Raw genomic sequence first — 18,024 nt, 5'->3', positions numbered from 1 at the left:
TGTAAATCCCTCTCACCCTCAGCCACCACCACGACCCCTTGCACTGCACAGTGATTTAAAAGCACCTGTTGATCGCCTTCACACTTCACACAGTCGAGTCATGAACATACAGAACGTGCCTGGCTCGATGATGGATGCCGCCGGCTTTTTCTAGCTGTTATTGCAGTTGCACTGACTGCACAGTGCACACATTTACCGGTAAACAGGATACCTCGGCAGCAACGAGTCTCCTCGGCAACGACGTGACGCGCCAACCGGAGCCCGAGCGACAAAGTGGGCGTTCCGTTCCCCAATCCCCTCTCCTCTCCGGCCGGGCGGGTTGGGTTGGCGTGGGCGGCCCCGTGTGGCAGAGAGGAGAGAGAGAAACACGACACCCCGAAACTAACCTCGCCTACCAGGCTTTCTCCCGGGAGAGAGCCTGGTGTTCGTTCACAACAGACCGTTTGGTTTCCGCCTAAAGCGCGGAAACCACTAGAAGAAGCGGCGTCGCTTTGATTTGGTTCCCCCCGTTTGTTTCCCCAATCCCTTTTAAAATGCTGGAGTAGCCTACGTAGTCTTGCCAGTCGCTACGAGTTGGATTAAAAGATGCACATACCAAACGAATTTTTCGAAAGCAAAACTACGCCTCATCAAGGTGTTTATTAGGTCGGCCCTAAAAGTATGTCCTTGGGTGCAGGGGAATATTTTGGGTTAAAACTGAATCCGGTTGATAGTTCCGGCCAAAGTGTAGTCCGTCTAGGACTACAACATGACGTAAAGTGGTTTCCGCTCCCGACCGGATCAAACCCCGTAAAGTGAAGTGATCCCAGACTACCCCGAAACAGACCGAGAGGACGACAGAGGCGTAATTTCAGAAAGAAATAGCGGGTGGCAAAAATAGGTTCCACTAATGAGCCCAAATTTCTAAAATAGTGGATCTACTCTACGAGCTTGTAGATCAATATCTGTTGGTGGGCGAAAAGAGAAAAATGTTTGCTTACTATGACATTCTCAAAAGGGCTTATCTAAATTAATTGGGGACAATATGCGTATAAAATAATTGAATTTGAGGTTAAATGTGAACACTAGATGGTGGCAATTGCCATCCCCGTATGATACCCCAAATGACACCCCTGAGGAGGGGGCGGGTTGGTTGAGAATACGAAGTGAGTGAGTGGAAAAAAGAAAAAGTCTGTGCCGGAGAGAGAGAGAAGTGGGAGAGGAAAGAAGAGAATCAGTGTTTACTCCATTTTGGGTTGATACTTTTTCCCCCCTTTCTTTCTTTCTGCGGTGCGCTTTTGTTGTGACTGTCTGTCGGTGAGGGATGGGGTGGTGGAAGAGCCGACCGGACCGTGCAGCAACACTGTTGTAGCAAACGGCTTGAAATAGTAGATCTGTGGTGCATTCCCCCACACTCTGCTCTGTCTGTCGGCACGACTCTCTCTCTGCAGCCACTCTATCTCTCTCGCTCAAAGTTAGAGCTGCGCCATTCAACACATTCTGGCGAGTGGGGTTTTTCCCCTCCTCCCTGAGGCCAGCAGCAGCAGCACAACTTTTTTTTCCTCCAGTCTCCTCGTCCGCAGAAAACAAAACATATATATATATGTGTATATTTTTGTTTTGTTATTTTTTTAAATAATTTTAGGGGTAAAAGTTGTCGCGAGAAACGTCGCGACGTGTACACGCAATTAAAGCGGAGCGCTCTCCGTGAGAACGTAACGACCAGGGGAGGCAGGAGGAGGGGGTTGGGGTTGAAGTGAGGAGGGCTGAACAACTTTAGCATAAAGCTCGCCTCGCGCTGCTGCTGCTGCTACAACCAACGGCGAGGTCTGGCTGGTTTTAAAGCCGCTCGGGACGGACCAGCAACCGGAGTAAAAAAGCAAGCAAGGAGTGGGTGTCAGACAGTACTCACACACTGCTAAAAACCAGCTAAAAAAACAGGCTAGCAGAACAACAAGAAGACCTGCGGCCGCAATGAAAACCCCGGGAGATTCGGGTAAGAAACTTTTAACGGACGTTTTTTTTGTTATTTGTGTGTGTACAAACAAGTTGGAAACAACAGTGTGTACGGTTAGCTTCCTAAGCTAACACGGTTAGCCTCGCTAACTAACCCCCCCCCCCCTCTCTCTCCCTCGTCTCCAGTGGTGGAAAGTAACTAAGTACATTTACTTAAGTACTGTACTTAATTACACTTGAGTTCATTGTACTTTACTTGAGTATTTCCAATTTCCAATACTTTTAATTCTACTCCAATACATCTCGGCTCCAAATATTTTACTTTTACTCCACTGCATTTATTTGAGAAGTTACCGGTCAATTTGTGATTATTATTACAAAACATACATTAACCGCTTCAGCCCTCTATACATTTTGGCCATTTGAAAATGGTCCTTACTCAAGTAACATTTTGAACACAGGCCTTTTACATGTAACGGAGTATTTCTATACTGTGGAATTGATACCTTTTTACTTAAAGAATTTGAGTACTTTACCCACCACTGCCTCCTCGTCTCGGCTAGTCGGCTTTGCTGCACTAGAGAAAGTGTGACAAATTATGGCGCTGGAATGGATTCACCTAAAACTCTTGTCATTGTTTCAGCAAAACGTGCAAAGTTAGCATCACTTATAGCTTCGTCTATTTCGCCTCCTGTTGAGTGTGCGAACGAACGGCCATGGAGGGGTTTTAACGGGCGCTGTAGAAACTTTAGTCATGTAGAGAGAAGCGGTTAGTTAGTAGGATGATGAGATAGATTAGCTATCGTAGATTACTAGAACGGGGGAACATTCCATGATGAAACCTACGTTTTGTGTTTACAAAGTTCCGTGCGAGTTAACAATGTAGCGCTAAAGACACAGACATGGCTTTATATTGTTTCACAGTTGAACGTTACATTGTTAACACGCGGACGATAACTACTACACTTTTGAAAGTTGACCCACATCGCTTAGTTTAAGTTTACGGTTTTTTTAAGCAATGTGGGTCAACTTTCAAAAGAAGCTCACGCCAAACAGGATTCAGTCTATTTACTGGAACGAAGCGGCTCCATTCGTAGCATTCACATACATTATGTTTTGGTTGGACCCTTTTTAACAGCATTTTTTGAAGTTATCTTCTGCAGACTTTCAGCCCATGACTTGATATAGCTCGTTTGTCGTATCTTTAGATGCTTATTAAAGCCAGGGCAGGCACATCTAGTATACTAAACGTCTGAGTGGTCAGCTAGGGACGGCAATGTTCCAACACACAACCTTGGAACTCGCCATTTGAGAGGAATACCACGCGACAGAAGCACAACTTTATAGAATCTGTAAAATTGGAAGTATCACAGGTATACCATGCAGGTTATAACCATGCAATGCTTAGGTGACCTACTTGGTAGAAAAACGTTATTAAACTTTTAGTCTTATTATTGTTTTCAATCTTTGGTCTATCAAATTGATGTGTCCTCACAAACTAACATACAGGTAATATGAGTGTGTATTGTTTGGAATATGTGTTTAGGGTTTTGAAGATTGTGGGGTACATAACTCCTTGATATTAGGCCTAATACAGTCTACCACAGGACCAGGGTCAGCATTTCTTTAGACCTTAAACCACACATTGTACCAGACACAAGAGTGTATTTCAGACATATACAATTTGGGGCTAAGTTGCATTTCCAGGTATGTATCTGGTGTATTGCTGTCAAGTTTCTTAAGATGTGTGTTTGTGTACTGGCAGACTATACCGACTTATAAGGAGACTGCCAAAGAGTATTGTATATGCATTTATTTTTGTCTGTTTTGATATTAGAAGAATCAGAATGCGCTTTATTGTCACATCACAAGTTTACTGTAAAAAGCCTGTATCCCTTCATAGTTCACATCGTATCATTATTATGACTTGTGTGAAAATCCATTGTAGTTAATTGCATTTGTGTAAAACATTTTCCACAATCACCCAATTGTCCAGGTTAGCAACATGCACTTTAATTTGGTTTTAAAAGTAGATGATGTTTTTTCTTCTGTTTCACGAAACATTTGCTAGTCCCATTTGTTGCTTTATTTACGATGTTTTACTTTTGTTTATATAGTCAAATGAGCACTACCTATGGCCTTTTGTAGGAATTTCTTCTGTTATTATTAATGATTAACATTAAACATGAGGGAGACATGTGTTTTTCTGTCCCCATCCCCAACATCTATGCAACAGTGATAATAGCAGTCAGCCGCCCCCCAGTAGTTCACATACTTAGCTGTAACCTGGTGTGTAACCTGGGTGGCCAGCATTCTTTAATCTTTTAATAATATAAGTTTGAAAGAAAATCCATTATGAAGTTATGACCCGCTATTTAAAACATAAGCATAGCATCATACTTATATGGATGGTTAAACTAAACTAACTGCCCACAGCATATGGTTGGCTTATTGAGAAGAACAACAGAAACTGTATTCCTCAGGTGGATAGAAACCAACCTTATTTTTAATGTGACACATGTCACAATTTTAGTTATTTCAGTTTAACATTTTGAGGGACCACATGACACTTACCGATGGCTCCCATCATAATATCAAGAGAATCTACCTGGAATCCCACACCCTATTAATGATAACACACTGTGGATAGTGTTTGTTAATTTAACTGTACATTGTAAAGAGTGTAAAACTTGACTTGTAAGCATCCATTTGGGTCATCTCAACCTTGGCATATATCTAAGGACACGCATAGGGTCCCAGTCCCTCGGTTGACATCTGATGGTATTTATATATATATATATCCTACTTGCATAGCTCCATTCAGTGTAGCACCACACAGGTCTTTTGTCCTTCTGTTTCCCGTGGTCATGGCGTCAGCCTATGGCCTGTTATATATGTGGGTCAGCCTCCACACTCTTCCTACCAGGAAGTCAGCCGTCTGGCCCCACCAGCTCCAATTTTCCACTTGTGTTACTCCTTGTATCAACAACACGCCACATGTGAGACGTCACAGCTGTACATGGACCAGCCAGAGGGCCGAGCCACGCTTTGTTGCTACAAAGTGTATTTTGTATGTAGTGTGTGTATGGATTTAATGGAGCTGTACACGAGCAATTAGATGGTGTTACATCTGTAGGGCAGGCCAGGTCTGCTGTTCTTTTGACCATATGTGCTTTGGAGTGTGCGCGTTGCCTCACGTCTTGTGTGCGCGTGCGCCCATATGTCCGCCACTGTGCAGCTATACCTGACATTGATGTGGTTGGCCTGTGTTCACAACAAAGTGACTGTTTGACTTTTACCAGCGTAACCAAATTGCCCTTGAGGAAATCCATTTGGTTGTGGGTTGTTGAGTCAGCCCATTGTAATTACAGGAAGAAAAACAAGACATCTTTCATGCAAATCTGCGTAGATGTAATAATAATGCAGGCAAGACTAAAAGGCTCTACCCCACGGTAGGGGAAAATAGAACTCATTTCAAGGAACAATAGGCATTGTTTGTCCTTGAGAAAAAAACAGGGTTCCTCAGAGACCGACCAATATTCGAGTATTGCAGCGTTGACACCCGACAGCGTAGGGAGGTAGCATGATTGCACTACAAGTTGAGGCCAAGATGTTTGTTTCAAAGTTTTGGAAGCCACTTAGGTGACGGATGCACTGGAATGTGCGTGTGTTTTTTCTTCTGACCTTTTCATCTAGATTTCTGGAACCACGGCTGCTGTTTGAGATTTTTGAGGTTATGTGAAAATAAAGTTAAATCACGTGGGCCCAGGTATCCAAATGCGACGCTTTGATTGATTGACTTCTTTACTGACATTAGAAGAATATGAAAACATGTGCATACAAAATAAAACATGTGCATACAAATGCCAAAATGATGAATACGAGAAAGCCTGCAGGCTTATTTCCATTGTCCTTTCAAAGATTTTCCAATACAAAACAATAATACATAAAAGTGATATCTGTGATATTTCAAATAGGGCATAGTTATGAAAAAGTACTGTTTTCATTCAGCCATCTTTTGAGCGCAAATTAAAAACAAATCCTTTGAAACTGAATTGAAAATGTGCAGGTAGAAGATGGGTTCTGGGATGAAGTTTAAGGATTAATCTTATCATTTTGTTTTGGGAGGTCTATAGCTTAGGTTTTTGAGGACATTAGGGGTACTGGAATACCAGGAAGTGCAGGCATAGTCGAAATGTCATATAGTCTTTAAAGATGATTGTCCTTGGTTTTAGTCTCAATATTTCATACATAAAACTAGTATTTTGGTTCAAATGTATCTTCCAATTCTTTTTAGCTGTACCAGTTTTAACTGTGAATGCATATTTTAAATAATACAATACATTTCTGAATCTCATCCCTGACACCCTTTTCATTATGAAAAAACAAAACACGAACTAGCTTGTAGACTGGCTATTTTCGGCACTTATAAATCCGGCTTAAGTGGGCATTGCCAGAATAGGCCATTTGTTCTAGGTTAACTTTCCTTGGACAAATAAAGTTTTAATGGAGAGAGGTGCAGAAAAGGTGTTGACCATTGATTCTCGTGTCTGCAGACAAAAAACAAAATAACAGGACGTGACAGAAAAATATAAAGTGCGATGCTATTCACATTTCCCTTGCTCGTACACTCCTGTCCAGCTTATTTATATTGACGCAACCACATTCCTAATACCTGATGGTCCCAGGCTAGGAAAGCAAGGTGTGGAAAAAGTACCACTGGTCGCTATTGCAGTGACGTCAGCAGTTCTCTGGTGTGTCGTCTAGCTTTTCTTCTGTCATCAGGACGCTGCGCCCCCCACACACATACACCTGAACTAAGACCCCAGCCTCTGTTTTTCATGCCGTCCCTCTATGCTACGGAAGGCCGCTTTTGGCCTGGAAGTGTGTCTGTGTGTGAGATGACTATGGCAATCCCATGAAAGCAGTCAGAGAGTGAAGAAAACAAAACAGTCAGCGCAGGGCCATGCTGGGCAAAATATAAACCGTGGGTGTATTAGAAAGCTTTGTAGGACTTGGTTGTTTTTTATCTTTGCAAGTCCGCTTTAATTAAGTTTATCCAGTGCATAGAGTTTAAAAAAATAGAAAACTCTTTAACGAGTTTAAAAAAGGATCAACCTCCACAAGCTCATGATATTTTGGGATGTGATGTGATAGTTTTTGCGGGAGACCAGCTTCCCTTTGCAAGCAGTGTTTTCATCTCTCGCATTGCTTTTTGTGCTTCCAACCAGATCCCTAAGCTTAAACATACATAGCCCTTGTCTTGTTGCAGATATTACAAATGACAGATATGTGTTGCTTGCCAAGAATAGAGACTCATGGTGTAGGGCTGCTTAACACATAAATCAGGGGCTCCTTTACCTCCTTTCTCATATGACCATGTTGACATTGGGAAATTACTCTAACTTTAAACTCGGGATTAAGCTACTCTTTGACATTGTACTGGTAAACTATGATGGTGTCATAAAAAAAGAAACTTCTGATGAAGCTTCTCTCTTTTACAATCCTAATCAGATACACTTTTTTGCTTACCATGAGATCCATTCAAGGATTTGCTTTGGTGCAAGAGGGGGAGGGGTGGCGTAGTCTAGGTGGTCCTGGGGGGTAGATATGCCAAATATCTCAACGCCGATAATGATCGTTCAGCCCCATTGCGCACTCTCTTATGAGGGTATATGGCTTGTTACGGTTGGTGTCACACACGTGATGGGAACCCAACTATACTAGTAAGACGCCTCAGGGTGACAAGCGAGTGATGTGGACATTAGGCGTGTGGACATCAGGGTACTCCATATATGGGCACAAAAGGGATTTGTTCCCCTGGCATCACAGATGTAGGGATTTGGACATCAGGGAGCTCCATATATGGGCATAAAAGGGATTTGTTCCCCTGGCTCACAGGGATCTCCATATCTACATATATGGGCATAAAAGGGATGTTGTTCCCCCTGGCATCACAGGGATCTCTCTAACAGGGCATCATTAATATCGATGACATCAGGGAACTCCATATATGGGCATAAAAGCGATTCTGTTAGGGTGACATCACAGTGAAGCCAGAGTGTGATATCAGAGCGGCAAACCCATTCTGGTAGAGTGCCCTCTGGTAGAGTTCCCCTGACATTACAGTGACATCAGAGCATGATGTCAGAGCAGCAAACCCATAGACACATGTACACGTGGACAAGCTGTGACGTTTCTCATGGTAAACTGCTATTTTAACATGGCATTGGCAATAATGCCATTGTGGTATATTTTTCTGACGTACGCATAGGATACACAGGGATTTGGAGAATTGTTCTCCAAGTGCATTTGTACTGTACTATAGTGTATACAGTGTTGGGAACATATGTGCAGAGAGTAGACCATACATTAGGCAAGCAAACAATACTTATAGCTTAACTCATTGAATGCCATTTCAAGATGGCCCCCAAGTACCAGACTGCCACTATCCTAGATTTCTAGTGCACGGATCAATTTTTAGTGCACGGATCGTGCACGCCCATGCACCATATATGCATCATATGTGTAGTACTTTTTAACAGCTTTCAAACAAAATAATCTGCTTGGAAATCCGTTCAGGCCTTCATGAGTTACAAGCCTTCAAAGTCAGACAAAACAAACACTGCCACCTTCCTAAATTTCGAGTGCACGGATCAATCTTTTGTGCACGGATCGTGCACGCCCATGCACCATATATGCATTATATGTGTAGTACTTTTTAAAAGTTTTCAAACAAAAAAATACGCTTGGAAATCCGTTCAGGCCTTCATGAGTTACAAGCCTTCAAAGTCAGACAAAACAGCCATTTTTGACATTTTGAAAGATGTGTTTGTTATGGGGCTAAACATGCAATTTCACAATTGTGATCATGCCTAATACATTTGAGGCATTTTTAGAAATTTTTTTATAAAAAAAAAATTTGGAAAAAAAAAAAAAAAAAAAAAATTTTTTTTTTTTTTTTCAAAATGGCTTCCAACTCGGGAAACTCGGGCTGTGGCAGCCTGGGAGTACTGCAATAACTCGTGAAACTCGTGCCTTGGCAGTCAATGAGTTAACATTGTGTAGCTGGTCATTTTACATCACATGCTTGATATGGGAAAGGTCTGACCTGCAGTCCTGTGTAGAGTAAAGACTAGATGTTTGGACGGCCACTAGCCTAGCGGTCGAGGCGCATTCCCAATCCCAACGGCCTTTGCTGCGTGTCACTTCCCATGTCTCTCCCAGTTTCCCGTCTACATACTGTACTATCAATAAAGGCAAAAAGATTAGGTGTACCACAGGGATCCGCCTCTGTGAAATTTTAGTTTGAGGAATTCAGTTTTATAGATCCCAAGAAGAAGTATCGGTTAGGTTTAGACAAAAGAAAATGCAGGCTTCTTCTTGAGCCGTGATTTGTAGATTTAGAGAAAGGAGAAAGGATGTGCTTGTCATCCACAAAATGTCTTGTATTGGCTTCTGTTGGCCTGAACCTGTGAGAGCTTATGATTTTGTGCATCCAAGTTTCGGGATCCATAGAGTTGCAGGATCACTACTTCTCCTAAACGCATGCACTCAAGAGTCAGAGCCAGGCTCTGTGGCAGTGGACCCCCAGCACAGCAGATGAACGAACAGGACGGGCCAAGTGGAACCAACGACTCGCCTCAACGAGCTGATAAGGAAGGCTTTTCAGGGGGTAACTGCTATCTTTGTAACACCTGACAGGATGCTGAGGTTCCGGCATAACCCAGCTGCTCCCGTTTCACTTGAACAACCAAGCTAGATTGTCATTTTTATAAAGAATGTAGACAAAAGTTGTACGGCTACGTTTGGTTTCCCACATAGTTAATGTTTTATAGTTGTATATGTATTGTGTAAGAGGAAGTGAAAGATGAGCATTTAGCTGTAGTCTCATCAAGGACCTGACCATGAGGAATTTAAAGCCAGGAGCTCTTCAGAAAGAGTCAGTGAGAGAGGATGTTGTACCATATATTGCCCTATACCTTAGCTGGACATCTTGGTTGGAGAAAGCCTGGATTTGTGTTGCCGTGCCTGTTTTTTGTGCATTAAACTAAACTAGGAAGGGTGTGGAGAGAAGCAGAGCTTCCAAGTCAATGATTGACATAAGTGTGGGGCCTAGTATTTAATTGCAGCTGCACAGTATAGGAAAGTCTGGCAGAGACCTCCTCACTTTTTGATGTTGGGAGCCCCAGTGCCAAAAGCTTTAAGTGTTGTAAGTGTCTTTGCTTGTGCCCTTGTGGAGGGCGGAGATAGTGGAAGAGCCCAGGTTTTGGTTGTTTTGACTGGGTGCAGTGATCAGAAGGAGAGGTGCTGACCTCAGCCAAGTATGTCTGACTCTGGGTCTGTCTGCTATTTGTAGACAGACTCTAGTCTAGGGTTTGACTGGGGAGGCAGGTGGGGTGTCAGTTTTGGCTGTTATAAAGTCTACCAGTGAGTGGTGGTGAGATTGAACAAGTACACTTCCAGTTTTCTTTCTTCCTGTTCGAGAGGCTGAGGCGGTCAACTTCCCCACTGGGCTTTACAAGGGAATTGCCGTTTTGGAGGCGTTGTAAAGTCCCAATTACTTTTTTCTTTTTTTTAGGAACCAAAATGGAAATGGCATTTCCAGTCATTAGGACATCTATGAAGAAGTGACAATCTAGAATTGCATTATTGTTGATAATCCTGAATATTTTGTTGGAGTATTATTCATTATTAATATTTCTAGAGGTTTTGGGAAAAACTATAAATCTGTAGCGATTTCCATCGCTATCGGAACCACATTCCAAGTGAAATTCATTTGAATTCCAAATTAAATTCCGGAAGTTAAAGTAGCTTTTATTCAGTTGAAACAAGTTAATTGTTTGGCTCTGCAGTGCTACATTCAGTGCAATATATCAGATTTTTCTTTACCTCAAGTGCCCAGAAAACAAACCAACACATAGTTAAAGGTAGAGGGAAAGGCCAACCTGCAGGTTGCTGTGGTCGTGCTGTCTGGGGCCGGCGTGGAAACAGAGAGACACAGCACAGGCAGCCCAGGTTTGTGGTTGTTTGGACTGGGTCTAACCAAGCCAGGGGTTTCCTGTATGTGTACTCTTGCATGGCCTACCTGTTTTTTTCTCTCTCTCCCCCCCTCCTTTTGGTCAGACCACCAAATTGAAAATGTGAAATATCCAAGGCTAAGAAAGGCCTTACATATGTTTTAAACCCACATGGTCCTAGTAGCCTTTCCTTTGCTTTTAAAGCTTGTCGAAGGATCATAACTCTGACAGCCCAAATATCATCCCCATTAACAACACATTCTGCTTGCAATATTACCAGCTAACCCCCCATAAAAATTAGGATGTCCCCAAGACTGCATGAATGTGGCTAAAATATTAATCATGCTTCATTTAATTACCGTTATTGATTATAAAAGTAAAAATATAAATGTGTTTAAGATTTAGTAACATTTTCTATTCAAAATAGTACATTTTATTTGTATCGTTAAATGTCAATTAAACTTTAACAAGTTGTGTTAACCAGTTAGTTTTCATTTTAAATGGCCATCCCAATTCGTTGCACCCTGTGAATTAGTATGTATATTGGTATGTCATGAGAATTCGTGAGCCGGTGACTGTCCCGTCCTCTTATTAAAAATTCACAGGCTTGATCCCTGTGGCAGCCAGCACATCCACTAGCAAGTATCAACCCTTACAGCAAAGCAGCCTTCTACGGTGCTACCTGCTCATTCATCCTCTGTGTGTGTGTTGAAGAGTGTTCAGTTGTTGAGCAATAAGCCAAACATGTCAAATGCGTAATGTTTTCTCTGTGAGAAGGGGGCACACCTACTCAATATGCCTGTAGCGATTGTCTTGTCTGGTTCCCAGAGACAGTAGAAGGTAGAGAGTAGGGGAGACAAAGAGGGAGGCAGTCGAAATAAGAAATGTCATTCAGACAGACATAGAGACATTGGAGTAGACACAGAGTGTGCAGGGTGTCTGGGGTTGGCTTGTTTGGTCTGTAGCTCTGTACCAGCCATGGATCCAGTGGGAAACCTGTGGTTAGCTTCCCCCAATCTCCTCTCTCCTCCAATGGTTGTTACAACTCGCCCTAGGTCTCTGTGGCTGTCTGTATGTGTGTGGTGTGACTGTGTACAGGGGGAGGTGTTTGTCTGTCTCGGGACTGCGTATTAGAGAAACCAACTAGTTTGTGTTCGAAAGGGGGGGCCAAGTGTGTAAATGAGTGGATTTATGATCAATGTTGTGTGCTTTCTTCTTAAAAATTGAATCATAATAATCCACATGGCATGGGAACAGTGTGGCTCCAAGTGGATCTGGACTTCATGTGGCCAGCCTGTGACATCTATGATTAAAAATTTGGGAAATGTTTCAGCATGACAGCCCCCTGGAAATCAACTACTTCTATAGCATTGTAATCTTTTACTGCCATTTAAGGATCTAAGGATGTCTGAAACTGCCATCAAAGTAGCTTACATTTGCGATTTTATAGAAAAATATCCATCCATTATTTCCAACCACAATCTTTTGTAAAAGACAGGCGTATTTCATCGAGTTGTAAAATATATATAATGGACCGGGCGAAGCTGTTCCAATGGACGAGGCTGAAGTTTGTCCCTCTGTTGCACCAGTTTAGAGCATAGAAATATAGAAACTAGATCCAGGCATAGAAAACAACCAGAGAACTGATCGCGCCGCCATTATTGTTTATGTGTGCTCAAGATTTGAGATTAGCTTTACAGGTGCTGTAGCTGCTGCAGACACCCGCGCCACCCCCCATCTGCTCAGACAGGCTCTGCCGGGGAAAAGAACGAGCATTCGTTCGGCGTCGTGAACAAATAAACGAGCGTTCGTTGGGCGGTAAGAGTTAATTGAATAGTTCCAAAAGTATGAAACGAGTATGTATGAGTATGAAAAGAGTATGTACTGTTCTGTGGCCTACTGGCAGTGTGCTCAGGAAAATGTGGCACTCATCGGTCCCGCTTTTTGCTAGATTGGCGCCAGACAGACAGACAGACAGACAGACTGACCCTCTCTTAGACGGAACTGCTGCGGAGCCACAGCCGTAAAAACGATTGTTTGTCTTAGCAGTGTGTTGTTGGTGAGATTCCGATCCGACGTCTCCTTGATCAGGGCAGACGTGATGAGAAAGCAGACGATCTCTCTCACTCTTTCTCTGTCCCACACTCACACACCAAGTCTCCTTTTCTCAGACTTGCATGCACCTCTTCCACACAGACAGTAGTTCAGTAGACGAACTCCAAATGGATGCACTCTGTCACACACACTGACACGCACGTACCGCCTGTCTCTCTTTCACACGGACAGACAGAATGTGCATCCTCTCGCACGTTTACACGCACACACCTCACACAACATTGACAGGTCGCAGCATATTTCTCACCTCTGGACAGATCAAAGATAGACTGCGGGAAGTGGGCACAGAAGAGGAGTAGTTGGACAGGGGAGGTGGTTAGGGGGCTGGGCCATCGGATGACGCGGGGCATTAGACTGCTACCATTTCAGCAGCAAGTAAATCTGCTTTTTTGATGTATGGATTAAACATTCCGTCCATGTAACTTCACACTATTCACAACAGCGAATACGTTGAGCACAAAAGTGACGGCACAAAAGTTAATATCTACTATAGGCCAGGTAGTGAAATATTTGCCTTGTTTAGCCATTGAAAGTATTTTTTTGTATTTTGTTTATTGACCTTCCCAAATTAAATAAATTATGAGCACATATTTATTTAGCACTTGTTAATTGACATGTGCAATTGATAGACATATCCAGAACTGCTTACAAAGACAAGGGGGATTCACCACCTTAACCCTAGTGTTCCTATTTTGGAACATTTCAGTAGAAGTGGTAGATCTACAAGTTCACAATGCGTTGTATTGCGCCACATGAATTTGTAGATCAGTTTTTTGAAGAGATTTGGTACGATTGACAAAAGACGGGGGCCTGTTATAGACTGTGATAATATAGTGATTAACACATGGATCTGTTCCATTTCCCATATTCCCTCCTGATTGCCTACGATTGCCTTCTAAAGTTTGTGTGTACGATGTGACTGTCGCTTATCTCCTGACTAGGGAGTCTTACTGGTAATATAGTGATTAACACAGTGTAGGTGATATTGTTTTGTTCAAAAAAGTTTTCTAATAAAAATAATTGCAACGATAGTAATCATTTCTATAGTGTTTGTTCTTCAGAAACACAGATCTCTCCAGCTCTTTAGTAAACAGAAAATAAATATTTAGGTTAATTTACCAATTTTATCGATCGGGGGAGAAATGTCCTCATTGATCAGCTTAACTCATTGACTGCCAAGGCCCGAGTTTCCCGAGTTATTACAGTAGTCCCAGGCTGCCACAGCCCGAGTTTCCCGAGTTGGAAGCCATTTTGAAAAAAAAAATTTTTTTTTCAAATTTTTTTCTAAAAATGCCTAAAATGTATTAGGCATGATCGCAATCACGAAATTGCATGGTTAGCCCCATAACAAACTAGTGTTGCCCGATCCCGATCACGTGATCGGATCGGCCGCCGATATGGCCGTTTTTATAAGATCGGAGATCGGGGGAAAAAATCGGGAAAAAAAAAAAGTTTTTTTTTTTTTTTTTTTTTTTTTTTTCAAAAAAATATTTTCTGGGAGTACTGAAAGTTACAGGTAAGGTGAATGCGATATGAAATGTAAGCTTACCATAATCACAGTAATCCTTAATCATTTTCAATCATATTCAAGGGCTTTTGGAGAAATGAGACAGACAGAGCACTGCAGAGGGAAGGTGATTGTGTCAGACTCTGTGTACAGCTGGCAGCTGATGCCAATAAGTAGTAATTGGCCCCTTGCTAATGGATCAAAGGAAGGCAATTATGTCTCTCTGCACTGTCAACTAGCTCAGTGGTTCTCAACCTGTGGGTCGGGACCCCCAGGGGGGTCCTCAAATTATTTTGGGGGGGTCCCCAGATGATTAACTTAATGTGCAACATTGTTTTCTCTCTCAACAGTAAACAAATCAACATAAAGTTTAAGTGTATAGAGGGTATCTGCACATTTCGAAAGTGAAAAATTAAGGACTTTTTAATACCTCTAAAATGACAAATTAAACATTGGCCAAATTGTCAAATATTAAAGCCAGAAATTGTGAAAATAGCCGATCTACATGCTCACAACTCCTCGCGTTGTGAGGCGTTGTGAGCATGTAGATCTGCTATTTTCACAATAGAACCGTGTTATACAAAATATACTTCCTCAACTCTTCAGGGTCGGGGGTCCCCAGTTAAAATATGATTATTTTGGGGGTCACGGCCTGAAAAGGTTGAGAACCAAGTGATAGAATGAATAGAATTTTTTTTTTTTCTTAATGCCTTGCCAAAAGATCGGATCGGGAAAGATCGGGATCGAATCGGAAGCAATAATATTTGATCGGTATCGGATCGGGAGCAAAAAAACCCTGATCGGGGCATCCCTATAACAAACACATCTTTCAAAATGGCAAAAATGGCTGTTTTGTCTGACTTTGAAGGCTTCTATCTCATGAATGCCTGAACGGATTTCCAAGCGGATTTTTTTGTTTGAAAGCTGTTAAAAAGTACTACACATATGGTGCATATATGGTGCATGGGCGTGCACGATCCGTGCACAGAAAATTGATCCGTGCACTAGAAATGTAGGAAGGTGGCAGTGTTTGTTTTGTCTGACTTTGAAGGCTTCAATCTCATGAATGCCTGAACGGATTTCCAAGTGGATTTTTTTGTTTGAAAGCTGTTAAAAAGTACTACACATATGATGCATACATGGTGCATGGGCGTGCACGATCCGTGCACTAAAAATGTATCCGTGCACTAGAAATCTAGGAACGTGGCATCCTGGTACTTGGCGGCCATCTTGAAAAGGGCATTCAATGTATTGTTCCAATTTTGCAATTTGTTTTTGTTTCATCACTTCTAATTCAACTTGTTTATTTCGGAGGAGTTCTGTCTCCCAATTGGTTTGGAGCTATTATAGATCCTGTTTGTGAACAAACAAGCTATTCAACACTTATTTGAACAAAAAGCATGTTGTTAATTGGACAGTTTCAGCTGGTTGCAAGCAGCCTTGCTGTCACATACGGTCACCGTCACTATATCCCATGCTCTCCCGACCCAGTACACACACTGACTCAAACCGTCTCTCATCCCATGCTCTTTGACCCAACCTCAACGTAACACGCTTTGTCTCTCACCCCCATGACATCTCCACCAGTATTATGCATACTAGAGATTTTTCCAGTGGCTCTTACACCGACATTGTTTTTAGGAAGCATTTTGTCCATATAACATAACAACCATTTGTTCACAGAACTATTGTCTCTTATGTAAGCACTGTCATGACGGTACGTACCAAACCACTTTTCATTCCTGCTTGCAAGGCTGGAGAACATTGAAGGTAATCTGACAAGGTAGGGAGGGAGAGCTGACATTGACAGTACAAAACACCAGCATTCGAAATAGACGTGTACTCTATTCCCACAGGATGCGAACCATACCCTTTCTTCTATATTTACTGTCTTTCTATTTTCTTTTACCTCAACTTGTTATGAGTGGGTTGATTTGTCAGGCCTTGGCCTGGCCTGATAAATTGCTTCACAAGAGAGGCTATAAATTGTTTCACTGATAACAATGGCACCATTTGACCAGGTCAACACCGGAGATGGGCCATAAAGTTAGTCTGGCCTCTTTCACTCCTCTCTCTCTTGCCTCCTCTCCCTCGTTTTTCCAAACTACTCCCCTACTCGAGCTCCCGAGAGTCTCTGCAGTCTTTTTCTTACAGCCCCAGACTAAATCACAGCTGGGGGGATTTAGCAAACTGACCACACACCCACACACACGCTCACACACCAGGCATGTGATTTTACAGTGATTTGAGGACACACAAGTAATCCATTTCTAATGGGAGATTGTATTCCTGCGTGCTGCATTTTCTGATAACACACAATGTTTGAGTTTGGTTTCTGTTTCTGTCGCTCACTCAATCACTCATCTCCTTCATTCTCTCCCCTCCATGCTTGCGCGCGCGCGCGCACACACACACACACACACACACACACACACACACACACACACTATTTGAGAGGCCCTGGAACCCACACACTCATGTAAATGGCTGATGCCTGCGTTGCATTAACACACACACTCTTGTAATTCCCCCTCTAAAGCTATTGAGGAGCGTGCTCATTTTGGGGTTGCCATCTCCCTGCGGTGACGCCAGCGTGCCCCTGTCTTTAATGTTTTTACACAGAGAGAGAGAGAGCCACTCAGTCTAGAGACTAGAGAATCTTACTTTAATGCAATAGACTGGAGGATTAAGAAGCATGGGGGTCTGCCAATAAGGAAAGACTGACTAAGACGTGACACATGTAGAAAGTCCCCCGTTTCACAAGTTTTCAGCATTAGTATGCACAGACGGTGGAGGAAGGCCTGGAACCGTTAATCACTTTGTCATGTTGAAGAAATTACACTTGTTGGACCTTCTTTGGAGCACAGCGGGAAAAGATCTGAAAGTATCCTATAAAATGTCAAAAGAAATTAAAAATGAATGTTGTTCCTTTGGACGAGATTCTGTCCCACTGCGCTGGTTCCTTTTTTTCTAACCCTGTATCGGTTGAAATGGAGTCAACTAGACAAGGCTGAAGAAACCAAATCAGGTTTCTTCAATGAATGGAGCTATCAAGAAGTTAAACGTGGACAGCTCAGCCAATTGCCATGGCAGCGTACTGACATTTGTTCACAGAGGAACGTGGTGAAACCAGATCCATCCAGTCGGTAGCTTTTGACATTTCTACGATAACCATCCCATTAAAGCAGAGTGGTAGCACTGGTGGAACCAAATCTCTGCGCCCCATGGCAAAGGGGGGAGAGAAAAAAACGGCAAATGACGCTGAGAGTTGGCCTTAAGTCTTCCTCAGTGTGTCTTGGCCTGCCTGGTTTCTGTCTGTGTAAGGGAACCAACCCAACGCAGTGTCACAATCCAGTTGTTGATCGTTAAGACAAGGTCTCCAAATCCCTGTCAGACATAAGCATCTCATCCACGCTGCGGTTTCTAGGCTCTGATCGAGAGACTCAT

General features: G+C 42.6%; 1 protein-coding gene across 1 annotated transcript in view; it reads left to right on the top strand.

Annotated features, from left to right (window-relative positions):
- Positions 1-1,839: 1,839 nt before the first annotated feature.
- Positions 1,840-18,024, top strand: part of erf (Ets2 repressor factor) — a 45,501-nt gene continuing 29,316 nt past the window's right edge. The window contains exon 1 of the mRNA XM_080734863.1: positions 1,840-1,975. Coding sequence (XP_080590989.1) covers positions 1,954-1,975 — 22 coding nt within the window. The 5' untranslated portion in view covers positions 1,840-1,953. The remainder of the gene's footprint in view (positions 1,976-18,024) is intronic.

Source organism: Nannobrachium achirus (assembly GCF_963921795.1).
Source record: "Nannobrachium achirus genome assembly, chromosome: 10".
In the NCBI taxonomy this organism is placed as follows: domain Eukaryota; kingdom Metazoa; phylum Chordata; class Actinopteri; order Myctophiformes; family Myctophidae; genus Nannobrachium; species Nannobrachium achirus.
This window is presented reverse-complemented; position numbering and strand designations above follow the sequence as displayed.